General features: G+C 57.6%; 1 protein-coding gene across 1 annotated transcript in view; it reads left to right on the top strand.

The window, feature by feature from the left end:
• The window catches only part of Adam11 (ADAM metallopeptidase domain 11), a 25,227-nt gene extending 6,568 nt beyond the window's left edge, over positions 1–18,659 (top strand). Inside the window, exons 4-29 of the mRNA XM_015495815.2 lie at positions 445–620; positions 7,569–7,645; positions 7,831–7,897; positions 8,996–9,081; positions 9,164–9,239; positions 9,636–9,702; positions 9,770–9,837; positions 10,169–10,243; positions 10,326–10,397; positions 10,550–10,716; positions 11,232–11,316; positions 11,428–11,518; positions 11,656–11,707; positions 12,154–12,253; positions 12,336–12,407; positions 12,528–12,620; positions 13,083–13,163; positions 13,784–13,834; positions 13,945–14,008; positions 14,172–14,271; positions 14,437–14,556; positions 14,648–14,816; positions 14,906–15,020; positions 15,106–15,196; positions 16,073–16,090; positions 16,567–18,659. Coding sequence (XP_015351301.1) covers positions 445–620; positions 7,569–7,645; positions 7,831–7,897; positions 8,996–9,081; positions 9,164–9,239; positions 9,636–9,702; positions 9,770–9,837; positions 10,169–10,243; positions 10,326–10,397; positions 10,550–10,716; positions 11,232–11,316; positions 11,428–11,518; positions 11,656–11,707; positions 12,154–12,253; positions 12,336–12,407; positions 12,528–12,620; positions 13,083–13,163; positions 13,784–13,834; positions 13,945–14,008; positions 14,172–14,271; positions 14,437–14,556; positions 14,648–14,816; positions 14,906–15,020; positions 15,106–15,196; positions 16,073–16,090; positions 16,567–16,582 — 2,249 coding nt within the window. The 3' untranslated portion in view covers positions 16,583–18,659. The remainder of the gene's footprint in view (positions 1–444; positions 621–7,568; positions 7,646–7,830; positions 7,898–8,995; positions 9,082–9,163; positions 9,240–9,635; positions 9,703–9,769; positions 9,838–10,168; positions 10,244–10,325; positions 10,398–10,549; positions 10,717–11,231; positions 11,317–11,427; positions 11,519–11,655; positions 11,708–12,153; positions 12,254–12,335; positions 12,408–12,527; positions 12,621–13,082; positions 13,164–13,783; positions 13,835–13,944; positions 14,009–14,171; positions 14,272–14,436; positions 14,557–14,647; positions 14,817–14,905; positions 15,021–15,105; positions 15,197–16,072; positions 16,091–16,566) is intronic.
• Positions 18,660–18,984: the final 325 nt, after the last annotated feature.

The raw sequence follows: 18,984 nt of genomic DNA, 5'->3' as shown, positions 1-18,984 counted from the left end.
CCCCCGCCTTGCCGGGTACCCCCGTCCGGCCCCCGCCCCGGGCTTTGCGGCGGTTTCTGCTGCAGCCACATTTTCCTGCAGTGCCCCGGGTGACAGCCGATCCAGAGCGCGGGAGGGTGGGGGAACCGGAGAAGAGGCAAGGTGCGTCCACCCACCTGTCCCGATCTGGCCGGCCTCACCGCGGCCATTCCCCTGCCGCTGGCCGGCCGACTCTGCAGGTCTCTGCAGGTTTGGGGGGGCAGTCGTGACGGTTGGGCAGGACGAAGCTCCTGGTCCCCTCCCCTTGGGGTTCTTCCCCTGCAGGGTAGCCAGATCCTCCCACCCAATTAAGATCCAAGGCTCCAAGGGCCACGCCAGATTGGGGGCTGGGGTGTGCCCACCCGCTTCCCAAGTCTCCTGCCCCGTGGAGGGCATCTGCCTGCAGCTATGGCCTTGTCTTCTCAGGTCTTGGGGCCCGGGATCCTGTAGGAGCTCTGCGCTGGAGGGGCTCACCCCAGGTGGGTATTGTAGAAGCCCCCGAGGTCACAGAGCCCAGCCGTCTGGTAGGGGAGAGCTCCGGGGGAGAGGTCCGAAAGCAGCAGCTGGATACCAGGGTCCGCCAGGAGCCACCTGGGGGCCCGGTGAGTGGGGCTGGTGGTGAGGGAAGGGGGCTGAAGCAGGCCTCAGAACCCAAGGGAAGCAACTGGGTAGCCAAGGGTTGGGCGCCACCTCAGCAGCTGGCTGGGGCAGCTTCCCCTTCTGTACAATGGGCTGTGGGAAGCCCTGGGCCTGCCCATCCTGGTCCCTTCCATCATTGTGGAGACCCCCTGCTGTCAGCCCTCAGGGACACTGGCTCACCCAGGCCTCAGTTCTGTCATGGGTCAGCCTTCCACTAGCACCCCCTCCCTGCCCCATCTAGTGGTTCTGCTTAAAATGGGACTTGGGCAGAGCAGTGCGGGCCAGGGAGAAGCTGCCCAGTGCCCAATCAGGGACTCTGACTTCCAGGTGCGCTAAAGCCACCCTCAGCTTTCTTAGACCAACTTTAGTATGTGCTCCTGCCTCAGTTTCCCACTGTGCACAAACTTGATCTGCCTTCCTGTCCTGGCTGAAGGTGGGATCTTGGAAAATGGTTGGAGGACCCAAGCTCACCCACCAACACCAGCTCTACCTGCCCCTGTCCTTTTCAGCTGCCAGGCCCTTCCTGCCTCCCACAGGAAGGTTAGGAATGAAAGAGATTAATTGCAATTAATAATTAATTAATATCATGTGAATAATAATCATCCAGATGGAATATCCATTCAGCGTGCCTCAGTTCTCCAGGACCTTGATGCTGAAAGTTAGCCAGGCCAATGGGGGCGGCAGAGGGCTGGATGATGAANCATCTGGATGAAGATATCATAAATCTCAGCAGCCGCTCTTACCTCCAGGAGGTGGCTATGGGAAAGGGCTTGGTTGCTGGGGATCCTTGGCTTGGTGGGGGTGGGCATGGGGCTAGCACAGGGGAAAGGGAAGGTGACCAGGAAAGAATTAGATGATAGAGAGATATCACAATTTACCAGTCCATTAGGGCAGGCACACATGTGCCTTTACACATATGAGTCTATTTAATCCTCATCCCAACTTCAGGAGATGGGACCATGATTTCCATTTCACAGATGAGGAAAACAGGCAAAGAGAGAGGAAGTAACTCTCCCAAGTCACATCAGTAGCTGAGTCAACATTGATATCCAGCCAGGTGCAGTGACCCATGCCTATAATCCCAGGGACTTTGCAGGCCCAGGCAAGAGGATGGTAAGTTCAAGGCAAGCCTGGGCAACTTAGTGAGACCCTGTTAAGATAAAAAATATAAAGGGTGCCGGGCGTGGTGGTGCACACCTGTAATCCCAGCAACTCACAAAGCCGAGGCATGAGGATGGCAAGTTGAAGACCAGCTTCAGCAAATTAGCAAGACCTTAAAAACCTAGCCATAAACTCTCAAAATAAAAACATTAAAAAAAAAAAAAAGAGCTGGGGATTTGGCTACATGGTTAAGTGACCCTAGGTTCAATCCCGGGACCAAGAAGTAAATAAATAGTGTTGGAGATGTAGTTCAGTGGTAGAGCACCCCTGGGTTTAATCCCTAGTATGAGAGAGAGAAAGGGAAAGAAATCCAGAGTGGCACACTTAGCTGGTGGACTGCCCACCTCACTCAGGGTTGTATAGAAGAGGGACATGAGGGACCCCTTGCTTTCTCTTTGCCCTCAAACCCTCAACTTCTGTCCAGTTTGTAAGTAGGTTGGGCCTGTGACCCAGAGAAGTGAGGGGCTTCTGAAAGAGCAGAAATGTCTGGTCACAAGCAGCCCACAGCTAAGGGTAAGGCAGGAGGATAAGAGGCCCACAGGGTACAGTCAGACTGGTTGTTGACTGTGCAAGTCACCCAAGCAAGGGATAAAAGAGCTGAATGAAATCCATGGGCTCAAGAGGCTGCGTGTGTCCTGAGGGTCACCTTTTTTTGATTCACAAGAAGCTGCTATGTGGGTTAGGCCTGGCCATGGGGAACCCAGAATCCTTGGGAAGCAAGGAGAGGCAGGATGGAGGGAAGCGAACAGGGTCTGGAGTGAAGGGGTCCCAGGCCCAGGAGACAGTGCTCATGTGAGCCAGCAGGGAGAGGGGGCCTCCTCCCTGAGCTGAGCCTTTGTGAGCTGCCCACAGCAGCATTTACTGGAAATGCTGCCCCAGAAGCCCTGCGCAGAGAGCCTCTTGCTTCCCTGCTGCATAGAGGTGGGGGCGACTGAGGGAGGCTCAACCTCCAGCCCTGGGAAGATGGGTGTCAGAGGCAGCAGCCCAGAGTGATCACCCAGTGCTGTCACCTGCTAGAGCCAAGGCTAGCTGTGGTCTGTGGCCAGAGTTGCAGATCTAACCTGGGGTGGGGGAATGAGAGGTTCCTGGGAGGCGCATGGTGGTTAAAAGCCATGGCCAGGACCCGTGGACCCAGCTTGTTCCTAAGGGCCACGTGCTGAGCCCCATAGGAGGGAGGGTCCGCAGACTGTGGTCTGAAAGGCTGTTGGCTGTGGCTTTGGGGCGAGCGAACTTCAGTGCAGATCCTGCTCCAACATGTCTTCCTATGTTCTGAGAAGCCCCTTCCTCCTCCATAAAACGGGTATGATGACAGTCCCACTCCTTGGGCTGCTGCAAGAGCTAGAGATGATGTGTGTCAGGTGTCCAGCCTGGGATCCAGACAGAGCCACCACGTTCCCCATTCCCAGCACCCCTGAGTGGGGCACCCGAATGCTGGCCTGAGGGATGGGCGTGAGGAACAGGAGTCAGTCGGGGCTTTGGGGGTTACCCGCCAGGCGCCAGGTGGGGCTCCAGGAGGCACAGGGCAGGCCGGGCGCCTCAAGTCCTCCCCAGCCAGACTCCAGCCTGTGGGCTTGGCCTCTCCCAAGCACCCCTCCTGGCTGCCTAGAGGAACCCAGCTGCCCAGCACCTTCCCCCAGAGGGACTGATGACCTTGTGAGGAGGTGACTCTGTCTTCAAAAATTTAGGTCAAATCTCATCATCAGAAATTTGTCCAACTGTTTGTTCTCAGTGTCTGGGAATCCCCTGGTCCTGTTGATAAATACAGCATTAGCACCTCGCTGGGGACCCTGCAGCAAGTCAGTTGGGGGGTGAAAAGAGGGGTCTTCCAGCCAGGACACGCCCCTGTGGGGAGCCCCCTGCCTCCCTAGCTCCTCCCCCATGTGCAGCCACCCAGCCCAGGAGGTGGTGGTGTCTCCAAGCCCAGCTGGCTGGAGAGGATTCTGGAAAGAAGCCCGCAGGTGAGAGACACCTCACAGATAAATCAGTCACCCAGATCTAGAGCCTGTCCCTGCCTAAGGGGGTCTTTTATCCAGGTACTCAAAGCCCCGTTCAGCTGGACTGTTTTCTACATCCTTTCTCATTTATTATCACGCATCTTTATGATAACAGCACACTGAGCAGGGCTTCCTCTTCCTCCTCCTGACAGTCCCATCTTACCAATGGGGAAACTGAGGCCGAGGATTAAGCACTCACCTAGAACTCTTGCTGCTTTCACTCTATTAAATACTGAGCCCCTTGCTCCAGGGGATTAAAGGTGGCCCTCGTGAAATGGTGAATCAGTCATTAAAACAAAACAAAAACACGCCAAGAATGAGTGTGGCTAGGCATGGCGGTATGAACCTGTAATCCCAGTATTCGGGAGGCTAAGGCTAAGATGGATCACTTGAGCCCAGGAGTTCAAGGGCAGCCTGGGCAACATAGTAAGATTCTGAAGAAAAAAGAGTGTGTGTGTATATATACGCTGTTTGCTTAAAGGACCAGAGGGCAAGGGGGTAGCCAAGGTTGTGGGCACCAACCGTGCAGATGAGGGTGGGATGGGAGGGCTGTGGGGAAATAGAGGTGCCGTTGGGGGTTCCCGGGCCGGTGCGTGAAGGGCAGAGCCTGCAGGTCATAGGAAGCAGGGGTCTGCATGTTCAGATTTTCTAGGGTACTTAGGAACCCTAAAGATCTTTGGTCTCCTCTTTCTCAAGAACAGGATCCTGCAGGTCCTTTCTCAAGAACAGGGCCTGAGACCAGCATCTGTGTTTGTGATTATTCAGGGGGGATGCCAGCAGAATCTTTGCCTCCTTCTCTCTGCACCCTGAACATGGTCGTGCCCCACACAGAGCTCAGAGAGAATGAGGTATGGTCCCCCTGAAGCAGGTCTCTGGGAAAGTGAGGGACGAGGAACAGGGAAAGCTCAGGTGGAGAGGTGGATCGTCATCCTGCCAGCTGCAACGGCAGAGGCAACCTCCAGCTCAAGGGTGAGACTTGGCCTGACAGCTGGCTCCCCGGCCTTGACCCTGAGCCTGTCACCTCCAAGTGACCCTCGCTAAGCCTCGGTCCAGCATTTGTAAAATGAGGTCCAGACGGCCTGGGTGGGTCGAGATCAAATGAGGTGGAGCATGTGACTGCGCCGGTGGCCAGGGCAGCAAGAGGCAAGTGCAGGATGCAGAGTTGGCCCTGCCATGCAGAGCTGGTTACTGGGGGTGGCAGTGGCTGGATGACTGGTGTGACCTCAAGACTGGAAAGTCCACCAGGGCCTGGGAGGCGATGGAATGAGGCCAGGGGCAGGTCAGGGGCATGAGACAGGCGTAGGCCAGGAGAACAGTTGGACTTTGATAGAACATTGGCCTGAAAAACTTGGCTGGGAGCTCTGGGGACTCTGGTGTCTGAGACCCAGAGGTCCTGGGACTGAGGGGGCCCTGCCTGATCTAGCTCTTTCTTCAGACAGCATTCAGAGCTGTGTCCTCCGAGCATGCGTGGATGTCTGCTCCTCTCCTCTCTCTTCCACCACCTTTTGGTAGCTCCCAAATCTGCCTCTGTCAGGACCAGCCTCAGGGCATGTGCTGTCCTGCCTTCTCTGGCCTGAGCCCCGTATCTTGCTGGGGAACGGGGATCTGCTCCCACAGTTCAGCCTCACAGGCTATAGAGGTGGGACCAGAAAGGACTCTGCAGTCTCTGGCACTGCACCCCCATCTGTCTTGGGCATGCCCTAGATCGGGCCAGCCTGGCCTCCACAGACAGAGGGACAGTGAGGTCAGCCTGCTGACCTCCCAAGTAGGGAAGGTTCTAAAAGTGCCAGACTCCTCCAGGCCCAGGACGACCTCCCACAACAACATCAACCTCTCAGTCTCAAAAGTGGCCTTCATCTTCATCATTTTTAGCGTGAAAATCTGAAATTCAGAGAAGTTGCTAGGTCCCTGATGCACATCCTGAGACAGAGAATCAGGGCAAGGTGACGGTGGGGCAAGCTGCTTCTCTGGGCTGGCGTAGGGGCTTGTCCATGGGGGACCGACAGAACAAGCAGGATCCGTCCAAGGGGAGGCAGAGATGGTCCAGGAAGGGCTGGGGAGGGGCAGGGATAGAGCCAGTCCTGGTTCGGAGGGAGGGAGGGGAGAGCGAGCGAGGAGGCCCTGGGCAGGGGCGGGGAGAAAAGCAGTCACTCCTTGTCCTTGACTTTCTATTTCGAGTCTGATCGATGTTCTAGGGGCTCAGAATGGGACTTGGAGCCTTGGTCAGCTGGGATGGGAAGAGTCAGTGTCCTTGGGGCTCAAAGATCTGCTACCCAGGCTCGGGCACTCCGTCCCACCTTGCTGTCTCTCCCAGGGTCTCTCATGGACCCCAGGCCAACTTCCATCTTATTTCACCTTTGGGGTGGGAAGGCCCTGGAAATGGATTCCCTAGGTTTGACTCTCAGCTCCACCACTTCTCAGATGTGTGACCTTGGGCCAGTTTATCAGCCTGTCTGTGCCTCAGTTTCCCTGTTTGTCAGGTGGGAATGACAGTAGCAGCTATCCTATAGGGTTGTTGTGAAGATCGAATATGATAATGCTCATCAAAGACAGACCCTTGCCTGGTGCCTAAGAAGTGCTCAGTGAGGATTAGTCATGGTCAGGTGGTTGAGCAGCTAGACCAGGCAGCAGGCTATGGAATTTCATGACATTGATGTCAGGCTCCCGTTTTTTCCTGCAACCTGCTCCCCTACCATGAGAGCCAGGCAGGAAACAAAAGCTTCCCATCCTCAGGGCAGAGTGCTGTGACCCTCACCTTGGTATCTGGAGCTCAGTTTTCTTAAATGGACAGGCAGAAAGGAGGCTCCAACTCCTGAACCCTCCAGCCTTCCTTCTGCCTCCAGATCTTTCCTAAGACCTGAGGCCGTATACTCCAGTTGAGGAGGAGGCGGGAGCCCCCAGAGGTATCCCTAGGGTGACTGTGACTCAGGGCCCAAGAAGGCTGACACTCCCTCAGCCTGGGCTCTCCTGCCCTTCTTCTCTTGGAGTGACTCTCCCTCCAGGATCTGAAGTCTCCATCCCCTCCTGGCAACCGGTGCCCAGGCCTGGGAGGGCAGCCATCTTGCTCAGGCCTGTTACGTTGCCATGACAACCTGGAACCTCCCAGCCCCACTGCATAGGCCCCTCTGAAAAATTTATCAGGAAAACTTCTGTGTTTAAAAATTAACCATGGAATTGAAATATTAAAGATGAGCTGCTTTGGGCAAGGCAGAGGGCAATGGATTTGGGAGTAGAGGAGCCAAGTCCTTACCTCCTCAGAGGATGGCACCTGCCTGTTGCCCAACATCTGGGGCACCGTGATCAGCTCCTGCCCACTCTGCCCATATCTGCACAGTCCACGGCTTCCTGTGTGGACTGGGGCTGGGCAGGAAGCAAAGGGCCTGCTTCCCTTTTCCTGGACAGGACTCTTCTCCCTTTCTCTGTTACTTCTGGGGACCTTTCCTTTACTCCACCTGAGGTTGGGGTGGTCCTACCTGCAGCGGGGAGCACCTGGATGAGGCCATGAGCAGGCTGAGGGACTCCCCCCGCTGGCCCAGCTGCTCCAGGAACCTGGTCCCAGGAGTTCAACCCAGAGGCAGGGGGTGGGGCCGGCCATGCCCAGGGGTGAGCACCCTGCCCTGCCCCCCAGGAAAGGAACCTTGTGCAAAGCATCTTCTGAAAGAGGGGTCCCCTCAGATGTTGGGGCCAGCACCCTCCCTAGGGCTCCTTCCATCCAGGGGCCTCAGACTGATCCCCCTTTGCCCTTTCCCACCTCAGCCTGTCCATCTGGCCCAGGTGAGTTTCGTCATCCCAGCCTTCAACTCAAACTTCACCTTGGACCTGGAGCTGAACCAGTGAGTGTGGCCTTGAGCCCAGGAGGAAGGGCAGTGGGAGGGTGGGCAGCAGGTGCCTGGGCGTGGCTGCTGGTGCCAGGTGGAGGGTGGGTGCGGGGATCCTGGAGCTGGGGGCAGGCCCCAAGCCTGACCAGACCTCACCAACAACCCTCTCCTTCCTTCTGCCACTCTGTCTGCTGTTTCAGTCACCTCCTCTCCTCGAAATACGTAGAGCGCCACTTCAGCAGGGAGGGGATAACCCAGCACAGTACTGTGAGTGCCTTCGGAAGGGAACAGGGAGGTGGGATAGGGCTGCTGTTTCTGTGGACAAAGGTATAGGGACAGGGCTTGCAGTGGAGCTCAGAGGTTAAGTGCTTGCCTGGCATGCATGAGGCCCTGGGTTCAATCCCCAGCACTGGGGGAACAAAAGATGGAGGGACAGGTGGCTGGTGGAAGGGAGGTCAGGGAGATACTCAGGAGGGCCTGACTCCTGGAGATCTTCTATCTCTCCTCACCTTGGAAGCCCTGAGAATCGCCATTTGGGTAGGCAGGTCGCACAGTGTGGGACCTGAAGCCCCCTGCCCAGCCCCGGGAGTCCGCCTCCAAGCCAGCTCCTGCCTTGTGGGGGGCATACAGGGGCCCTCACTGTGCCCTGCTGGCTGTCTCCCTAGGATCTCCTGGGAGGAGGCAGTGGAGGAAGTGCCCCCTCTTGCCCTGGGATTCCCGGCTGCCTGCCACACCAGGGTCCCAGCCCTGGAGGCCCTGGAGCCTGAACAAAGATGAATGAGTATCTATAAATAGCCTGCCCCCTCCCAGCCTGTTCAATAACTGGAGCACAAGTAATTCTGCAGGAAGCAGGGTTGGGGGAGGGGGGTGCTGCTGGTCCCCTGACCCATGAGCCTGGTCAGGAGGACCCATGCTGCTTACAGTTCCTCAGCCACAGACCACATGTCCAGGTGTGTGCCAAAGAGGCAATGTTCAAGTGAGATGGCGTGGGTTAGGGTGAGTCCATAGCAGTCATCCGATTAAATGAGATAATACATGGTAAGTGCTTAGAAGAGGGCCTGACACACAGCAGGTGCTATATAATTGTTAGCTATTATTCTCAAAGAAGTCTGTGACCAACAAATGGCTAAGAACCCCTGCCATGGTCCAACTTCCTCATTTTATAGGAGAGGTGAACTTGGCACAGAGAGGGTTAGGAAACAGCCAATGAGGAGCAGCAGCAGCATAGAACCACACTCCAGAGGCCCAGGTATACCTGGGACTCCAGTCACCTGCACACAGGGCAGCTTTCTGTGCTCCCCCACCATCCTCCTGCCTCCGTGCCAGGGTGGGTTGCCTTATGCTTACTGTTCTGCTGCTCCCCAGGGGGCTGGAGACCACTGCTACTACCAGGGGAAGCTCCGGGACAGCCCGCACTCCTTTGCCGCCATCTCCACCTGCCGGGGGCTGCAGTGAGTACCGGCAGGGCTGGGTGGCAGGGAGAGCCTCCTGCCCAGTCTGGGACGGTGGGGATCTGTGCCTCTCTCTCCACAGTGGGGTCTTCTCTGATGGGAACTTGACTTACATTGTGGAGCCCCAAGAGATGGCTGGGCCTTGGGGAGCCCCCCAGGTAAGCCCTCACCACCCCCTCTGATGGCCATGCTGTGACCGTCCCAACAGCTGTCTCTGCCTCCTCCTCCGCCTCCCTCAGTAACCTCAGACTCACTGCCCTCCTCCGTGATCCCAGCTCTGGTTCCCTCGCCCTATGCCCCCAGCTCCAATGTCCCCTCTGTCCCCTGAGTGACCTCCAATTGGGCTCCAGTGTCCTTTGCCCCATGTCTCTCAGGGCACCCCCAGGTCTTGACCCCGGAATCTGAGCATCTGGGAGATCAGATCCGACATGGGAGCTCTGGCCAGTTCTGGGTCACCCTAGGTTGGCATGGAGAGAAGGGCTGGAGCTACCCCCTCAACTGGGCCCAGAGCAGACCTGGTTGGCTCCCCAAGAACTAATCCCCCCTCATTGCAGGGACCCCTTCCCCACCTCATTTACCGGACCCCTCTCCTCCCAGCCCCCCTCGGATGCAGGGAACCAGGTAAGGGAGGGAAGGTTGGGCTGGGGTGGGGGTGGGCCGTGCCCCCCTCACCTGCCCCTCCCCACAGGCTGCCTGTTTGCTGACCCCGCCCATTCTGCTCCTCCAAACCGGCCGAGGCTGAGAAGGAAAAGGCAGGTACGGGGCCCGCTCAGACCTCGGGCTTCAGAGACATCAGGCTGTGGTCCAAGGCAGGAACTCCCACCTATGGCCAGGGAGCCATCTCTGGGAAGAGCCCCCCAACTCCTCCCTAACACTGATGTCTACACAGGTCCCCATCTCAGGCAAGCAAAGGCTGCTGGCCCTCTGTGCCCATTCCCAGGCTGGGGAGGGATGGGATACGCTACAGTGGAGGCTGGCACTGTCCCCCGCTGCAGTCCAGACCACCCCACATACACCGAGTCTTCCATGGCTTGGCCATGAGGCCAAACATGGAGGGACTGATTCCAAGTGCCCACCCACCCCCCAGGTCCGCAGGGGCCACCCCACTGTACACAGTGAGACCAAGTACGTGGAGCTGATTGTAATCAATGACCACCAGCTGGTAAGTTCCCAGACTTGGGGGGTGACACCAGGAGGAAGGGCCAGGAAGAAGCCTCCCTCCCTCCCCCTCTTCTCTTTTGCAGTTTGAGCAGATGCGACAGTCTGTGGTCCTCACCAGCAACTTTGCCAAGTCCGTGGTGAACCTGGCAGATGTGGTGAGCAGCCCTTCCTCCATCTTCTCCACACTCTTCCACACATCCAGGGGTCACTTTCAGCCTCTGACCCCCTCTTCCTGGAGGGACATCCCTGTCCCCCCACAACCACTCCCACCGTCCAACCCTCCTCATCTTCTTCCCTCTGGTACCAGATATACAAGGAGCAGCTCAACACCCGCATTGTGCTGGTTGCCATGGAAACATGGGCAGATGGGGACAAGATCCAGGTGCAGGATGACCTCCTGGAAACCCTGGCCCGGCTCATGGTCTACCGGCGGGAGGGTTTGCCTGAGCCCAGTGATGCCACCCACCTCTTCTCGTGAGTCCCTTGACCCATGCACCTGACCTGGGCTCCTTCTGTGGTGCTTAGGGTTCTTAACACCTGCCTGTGCAGGTGCTCTCCTCAGAGCCTGGGGAGTCTGAGGGCCAAGCTCACCTTGCACTTGACACCTGCCCCAGCCACATGCAACTGGCTGGGCATCCCCTGCATCTTAGGCTGGGTCCCATTGCCTTAGCCCTGGGGTGGGGGGTCTTCATATACCCTTACCTCCCCACAGTCCCCTCTTTCCCCTTCAGACTGTCCCATTATCCCTTCCTCAGAGACCCAGTACCCTGATGGAGTGGGGGGGATCTAATTACAGGGCCTTGCAACTAGAGATGATCTAATAGGAATCTCTTACTTGACTTTCAGGCAAATGAGGCCCAAGGTGGGGGGGCTTGCCTGCTTCCCCAAGGAAGGACTCTAGTGTCAGGGTCCCCTGCCCCCACCTCCTAACACCCCAGGGAGTCGCATAGGGAAGGCAGGAGATCACCCTGACAACTCTTTCCTTCCAGGGGCAGGACCTTCCAGAGCACCAGCAGTGGTGCCGCCTACGTGGGGGGCATCTGCTCCCTGTCCAGGGGTGGGGGTGTCAACGAGGTGAGTAGGGAAGGCCTGGCTGGGGTGGGGCTGAGGGAGAGGGGATACCAAGCACAAGATGCCTGTTGGGAGGATGGAGACATCTTTGTGCTCCATCTTCCCCACCCCTAGTATGGCAACATGGGGGCCATGGCAGTGACCCTGGCCCAGACGCTGGGGCAGAACCTGGGCATGATGTGGAACAAACACAGGAGCTCAGCAGGTATCAACCCTTAGAGAACACCAAGTGATCCCACAGCCAGCCTCGACCCACACCCAGCAACTCTAGAAGTAAAGAGGGTGTAAGTGGGAGGGAGTGGTCCTCCACCCTCCCTCATATCCTCCTGGCTCACCTCTCAGGGGACTGCAAGTGTCCAGACATCTGGCTGGGCTGCATCATGGAGGATACTGGGTGAGTTCTTGGGCACGAACTGGGGAGAGGGTCTTGAGGGGAATCCCAGAGAAGGCACTGGATTAATCTGCGCCCCAAAAGCCCAGCTCATGGGACCACACGGGATTCCAAGAAGCCCAGTTCTCTTCGAACACTACTCAGAAGGCCCAGATTCCCCTGCTGGGACACGAAACTTGGCCAGACTGTAGTGCACGCGTTCGCCACTGGGCGCCGCCCGAGCGTCGTGTGGAGGCACGGTCCCTTCTGAGTGCTCGGAATCCTGAGATTCCGCAGAGCTGGCGGGAGCTACGTCCTCCGCTCATTCCTTGATGGGCAGGCGGGAGGATTGTAGTGCATTCAGCCGCCTTTCGATGGTGACCGAGACACTGGTGTGCCCGCTCCCCAGAGTTAACAAGGGGCGAGAGGGCGGGCTGGGGGGGATCATCCATCCCCTCACCATCGCCCAGGTTCTACCTGCCCCGCAAGTTCTCGCGCTGCAGCATCGATGAGTACAACCAGTTTCTGCAGGAGGGCGGCGGGAGCTGCCTCTTCAACAAGCCCCTCAAGGTACCAGCCCCGGGGCGGGGAACAGGGGAGGCGGGCTTGGGCAAGGTCCCAGCCAGACTCCCGACACCCCCTCCCGGTCCAGCTTTTGGACCCCCCCGAGTGCGGAAACGGCTTCGTGGAGGCGGGGGAGGAATGTGACTGCGGCTCGGTGCAGGTGAGCGGCCTATGCGTGCGCCAGATGGGACCGGGGAGGCGGAGGTGGGCGCGGGGGAGGGTCGGAGTGGGGAGAATTAGGACTTGCCCGCTTCCCTCCGCTACTCTTGGCGACCCTCAGGAATGCAGCCGAGCGGGTGGCAACTGCTGCAAGAAGTGCACTCTGACTCACGATGCTATGTGCAGCGACGGGCTCTGCTGTCGCCGCTGCAAGGTGAGGAAGAGCGATCGGGCGGGGCCGGGACCACGGAGGGACCGTGGGACGACTTCAGATAAGAGGCGGCAGGGGCTGGGGATGTGGTTCAGGGTGTAGTTCAGTGGTACAGCGCTCTTGCCTGGTAAGCATGAGGTTCTGGGTTCGATCTCGTGCGTGCGCGTGTACACACACACACACACACACACACACACACACACACACGGGAGGCGGAGCTGTTAAGGGCGGAGCACATATATGGGCGGGACCTGGCTCGAAAGAAGCACCAATGAGCGATTGGGGCGGGGCGTTCGGCCACCTTGGACTGTTGAAAGCCTGGCTCTGAGGGGTGGGATGGGGGTGAGGGGTGAGCAGCCCCTAAATGGGGGGGACAGGGAAATGAGAACCCGTGGGGAAGAGGGTGTGGTCCCGGAGAGGACGGCGCCAAGGTATCTATAGCCGCGAAATGCATCCCTTCCTTAGTACGAGCCGCGAGGTGTCTCCTGCCGAGAGGCGGTGAACGAATGCGACATCGCGGAGACCTGCACTGGAGACTCAAGCCAGGTCCGCCCGGCCAAGTCGTCCTACGGAGCCCCGGGCAAGGCAGCCCCTACCCCTATCGGTTTGGTTCTGTGACAGCTCTCTGAGCCCCTGCGCTTCGCAGCTGGCGACACTAGCCGCTCATCATCTCATTTCCTTATCTGAGGAAGGGGTTCTTCATGCCTCCTGGCTTTGTTCCTTCAATCATTAAACCAGCATTTACAGTCTGGCTGGTATTTCCAGCGCCTGGCACAGCACCTAGTGTATGCTAGGGATCAGAGTGGATAATAATATTGGTTAACATCAATTAAGTGGTAATTATGTGCTAGGCATTTTTTTCTCCCTGTCCTCAGAGATGGGTGGATGTAGGAGACTGAGGAAAGCTGGAGAGGCCAAAGGACTTTTGAATCTACATGGTTAAATCCAGAACCAGACACACTCCTTTTGTCCTTAAGGTTCAAGAACCCTGTAACATGAGTCTTATTCCCAGGGGAGGCTTTTTTTTTTAAACTGAGGATTGAACCCAGGGCTTTGTGCATGCAAGGCAAGCACTGTACCAGTTGAGCTATATCTTCAGCCCCCAGGCATTTGGCAAGCCTGTATGCCTCCCTGGGGTGTCTGCTCAGTCAGCCCTCTCTCCACAGTGTCCCCCTAACTTGCACAAGCTGGATGGTTACTACTGTGATCATGAGCAGGTATGAGGGGAGGGGGCTCCTTCCCTTCATGGCTCAATGCAATCTCTTGTCTCCACCTGATCCCCCAGTATCTCTCTCCATCTCCTGACTCTTGTTTGCTGCTCCTTCAGGGTCGTTGCTATGGAGGTCGCTGCAAAACTCGGGACCGACAGTGCCAGGCCCTTTGGGGCCATGGTGAGTCTGGCTGAGTGTGGAGAGGGGACTCTGAGGGACCCAGAATTGAGACGCTCCCAGGATCTCAGAGAGCCAACTGGCCTGGAAATCAAACCACAGTCGGGAGGTATGGGCCTGAGGTCCTGGGGTGGGTGGGGTGACACCTGGCATCATCTTTCCCCAGTGGCTGCTGATCGCTTCTGCTATGAGAAGCTGAATGTGGAGGGGACAGAGCGTGGGAACTGTGGGCGCAAGGGGTCAGGCTGGGTCCAGTGCAATAAGCAGTGAGTAGTCAAGGCACCTACTGAGCCTTGGGGAAGCTCTGGGGAGGGAAGTGATATTCAGGTTCTTCTAGGAGGAGCCCGAAGCCCAGTGGAAAGGGCAGAACAGAGTTTAGTAATTGGGTCTGGAACCAAACTTGGGCTCACTATCTCCACATGCCCCAACAGGGATGTGCTCTGTGGCTTCCTCCTCTGTGTCAACATCTCTGGAGCACCTCGGCTAGGGGACCTAGGGGGAGACATCAGCAGTGTTACCTTCTACCACCAGGGCAAGGAGCTGGACTGCAGGTGTTGGTTGGGACCATGGCTGGGGAAGGGGAGGTGGCAGCTCCGATGGGGCTAGGGGACGGGGATTGAAGCTGGCTGAATCATCTCCCAGGGGAGGCCATGTGCAGCTGGCTGATGGCTCAGACCTGAGCTATGTGGAGGATGGCACAGCCTGTGGGCCCAACATGCTGTGCCTGGACCACCGCTGCCTGCCAGCCTCTGCCTTCAACTTCAGCACCTGCCCAGGCAGTGGGGAGCGCCGGATCTGCTCCCACCACGGGGTGGGTGCCTGGAGGCCAGGGATGGTGGGAGAGGCTTACAAGAGGGGACACAGATCTACTCACCTCTGCTGGTGCCACCTCACCTCTAGGTCTGTAGCAACGAAGGGAAGTGCATCTGTCAGCCTGACTGGACAGGCAAAGACTGCAGCATCCACAACCCCCTGCCCACATCCCCACCCACCGGGGAGACAGAGCGATATAAAGGTGAGGCTCGAGCTGGCCAGGGCGGGTCTGTCTTTCCCATTCTCCATTCCTGTCCCTGCCAACCAAGCCCTGCCCTCCTCCCCAGGTCCCAGCGGTACCAACATCATCATTGGCTCCATCGCCGGGGCTGTCCTGGTTGCAGCCATCGTCCTGGGCGGCACGGGCTGGGGATTTAAGTAAGAGACGCGCGCGCGCACACACACACACACATGCACCCTAGACCCCCTGGTGTCTTCAGGGTCAGAACCCAGACTGTTGGAGCTGAGGGACTTCCCTGAGAGGTTTCATAAACCAGAGCTCACACATCACCAGTCCAAGTCAGCCCACAGGGTCTCGTTTCAACATTTGAACAATTGCTCACATTTATAAACCAAGAAATTTCACGTTTAACAATCCCAACTGCCAGGCTCTCTTGAAAAATGTGAAGGTTGGCTGGGAGTGGTGGTACATGTTTGTAATCCCAGTGACTCTGGAGGCTATGACAGGAGGATCTCAAGTCTGAGGCCAGCCTTGGCAACTTAACAAGACTCTGTCACAAAATTAAAAAATAAAAACAAGGGAGGTGGTGCTAGGATGGAGGTAAGTGGAAGGACACCCTGGGGTTCACTCCCTAGTACTATAATATACATGTTGGGCCCCAGTGTACCTCAGTGTATCTCAGCACAGCTGGGTGGAGGCCTGCAAGGCTCACCTGTGCCAAGTGTGTGTTCCCTTATCCCTAGTCTCCACTGAACCTAAGAGCCCCTTGGTCATCTAAGTGTGGGGCCCTGGAGTTGATCCAACCCCCCCCCCCCATATACGAAGGAGGAACCTGAGGCACAGGGTCAAATGGTGAATTAGTGGCAGAGTCAGGAATTGAACCCAGTGCCCATTTTTGGTAGATCTCAGTATTGCGCACTGGCCCTGTCCTTAGTTGTCCAGGTCTTGGCGACCCAGGCCTCTCTCTAGGTCAGGGAGTCTCATAAGGGCTGGGAGGGCTCTCCCTGGAGAGCAGAGGAAGGTCAGATTTCCTTTTCCTGTTTCTCTCTCCCGTCTTGCCTTGGCTCCTGAAGAAACATCCGAAGAGGAAGGTACGACCCGACCCAGCAGGGGGCAGTGTGACGCCGGCCACATCATCCCTCCCGCTGTCCTTGTCTCCTCCATCTCATTTGTGCTCTGGCATTCTGTTGACGGGAGCTGGGGGCCGATTCCCCAGCCCTGCAGGCGGCCTGGGATGAATGCTCTCAGCCTGCCCCACCCCATCTTCTTGCCCCCTTGTCCTCTGGGGCCATGGTCATCTTCTGCTGCCCCTCCTACAGCCTGACCACCTGGCCAGATGGGCCCTGGAGCTGTGCCCCCTGCAGCCCCAGTTCCCTGGGAAGGGATCCTCCTTTTGCGTCCCATCTGTTTTGTCTTCCATGTCACCGCTGTCTTACCTCCCACCAGACCCCCTCCCGGCCAGCCTGTGACTTGCTGCCTCCAGGGCCCAGCACTGACTCCCCAGCTGGAGGGCTCTCCCTCTGGGCCCTGCCTCATACCCTCCCCTGATGCCCCCTCTCCGTTCCAGGTCCGGAGGGGCCTAAGCGCCACCCCCCTCCCTCCGAGCCTGGCACCCACCGTCTCGGCCCTGAACCACGAGGCTGCCCCCACCCAGCCACAGAGGGAGGCACCGTGCAAATGTCTTCCAGGTCCAACCCTTCAACTCCTGGCTCCACAGGGGTTTGGAGGGGGGGCTGTGGCCCTGCCCTTCGAACCACCAGGGTGGCCCAGGCCTGGAGGGCATTTCCTTCACGGTCCCACCCCACCTCATGTGGCTTTGGCCTTGCACACCAACTCTCCCTGTGAATGTAGCTTCCATCATCACAGTTTGCCACAGCTCAAGTGGGGGGGCCTGGAGTGGTGCCCCAGTGGGGGCAGGCAGCCACCAGCGGACACAGCCTGGGATGGCCCCTCTTCAGAACTAGACAGCTGGTACCAGGGACTCAGCTCTCTAGGACCTAGCGGGAAGGGGCTGACATCTACTTTTTATTTTTAATTGAATCTTAACTAATGAATGTAACCTTGGGGGTGCTGGAGCCAGGGCAGCTATAGGGATATTTTGACATTTACCAGAGGGCCTGGAGGAACTGAGGTACGGTCATCTCAGGGAGACCCTCCCCTGGGATGCACACACCTGGAATCCTGTCACTGAACTCAGTGGCTGGATGTCCCGCTTGCCCCGCCCCCAACCCCAGCCTTGAGGAGCTCAGAAGTATGTGTGCTGATCTCAAACCAAAGCTGCCTGTCCCGTGCCCAAGGCTAGGTTGTGGGTACGGTGACCACATGTCCCAGATTGTCTTCAATTCCCAAACAACAATCTGGTTCCTGCCTGGACACATGTATTGTGGGGGCAGGGGACCAGAAAATACAGTCCCTGAAATAAAATGGCACCTTCCCCTTTCGATAAGGGTAATTCTGGGGCTGACTCAGGGTTTAGGTGCCCCCTGACGGGGCCTGGCAGTCCCAGGCCAGGCCATCCTCCCAGGGAGGGCTCTTTAGGTAGGTAGGGCCAGTAGTGTCCCAGTGCCTGGAGGGGTAGTGCCTATGAGGTAAGAGAAGATGAAGAAAGGGCAGGTCTTGGGGACCATCCTAGGTTTCTAGAAAAGTTCTCAAGGCCTCATCAAACCCTTTTCTACTCCCTGATCCCTTCCAGGCCCAACCAGTAAGTTTACAGATGTGTCCCTATCTGTTCTCCTCTGACCCTGATGCGGCCACGCCTGAGAGCCTGACTAGGGCCTGCAGCTCTCCTCAGCCCTCCCACAAACAGGCCTGCCCCCAGCCTGCCCTCATGGCCCTCACTTGAGATGCAGGAGCTCTGGCTCTGTGACCCTGAAAGTGATGAGCAGAGGGCTACCTTATGGATGAAAGCCACAATGGATGGAGTCGCCCCACCCCAGGGTTCACCATCTAGACTCAGAAGGGATTTCTGAACACCCCAGGGTCTCTAAGTTGCCTGCTTGTGTCCCTCTTTCTGGGGCCTCTTTGAAGAGGAATCAAGGAGGAAATGGCTCCCCACTTATCCAAACCACCCTCAGAGGCAAATGAGTCTGGGACCCATTGACAGCCTTTCAGGTGACTGGGTGACATCAGCTACAGTGAGGTCCTCAGTACTGTGCCCCAGCTGGCTCTGCCCAAGTGAAGGGGCTGAGCAGGTGGCCCCTTTTTCCAATTCTGCTCCACAACCTGAGGCTGGTCAAGGCCTGGGCTTTGCGCTCTTGCCACGATACCTTGAGGCCTCCATTCTCAGGTGGCACATGGGCACACAAGTGGCAATGCATCTGGGCACAAGCATGTGGACCCACATCTCTGCACAAGTGTGAATGCCTCCGCACACATGGGCATGTCTGTGTGCTCACGTGCCCGTGGGGGTGGGGACATGGAGAAGAGACTTCCTGTGACCAGTGGATCCTGGCTCCCAGCTGTCTGCATCCTCCTGTCCCGCCCTGACGGTACAGCCTGGCAGTGCCCAGTGGGGAGTGGGGACTTCTCTGGCCTGGCCTGGACCTGGCTCCCTATGCATTCTGTACATAGGTCATCTGGGGCTTGGGGTGGGGAGGCAGGGCCAGGAATATCAAATCAATTAAAGATCACATCCTGGGGCTTCCACGGAGCTCACACCAACCTGTGTCTCTCCTTTCTGTAAATGGCCTTAATGTGTGACTCAGGCCCTCTCCCTCCTGGGACTTGGCAAGAAGCTTGATTACTGGGGGGGAGCAGGGAGCTGGGGGCAGGAAGGGAGCCCCCAGGAACACAAGGAGAGGAAGGGGCATGACTTCCCATTCTCTCCCATTCCGGGCGAGGAAACAGACACCGGGTGGAGGCCCAGCCCTCCCTTCCTTGCCTGCCCCAACAAAGACACTGCCCCTGCTCTGGCTTCTGCCGAGCACGCAGGACACTCAACCTCCCTGTTAAGGCCAATGCCAAAAAAAAGTCTCTCTTCACTCCA

This window comes from Marmota marmota, unplaced genomic scaffold, assembly GCF_001458135.2.
Source record: "Marmota marmota marmota unplaced genomic scaffold, marMar, whole genome shotgun sequence".
Classification (NCBI taxonomy): Eukaryota; Metazoa; Chordata; class Mammalia; order Rodentia; family Sciuridae; genus Marmota; species Marmota marmota.
This window is presented reverse-complemented; position numbering and strand designations above follow the sequence as displayed.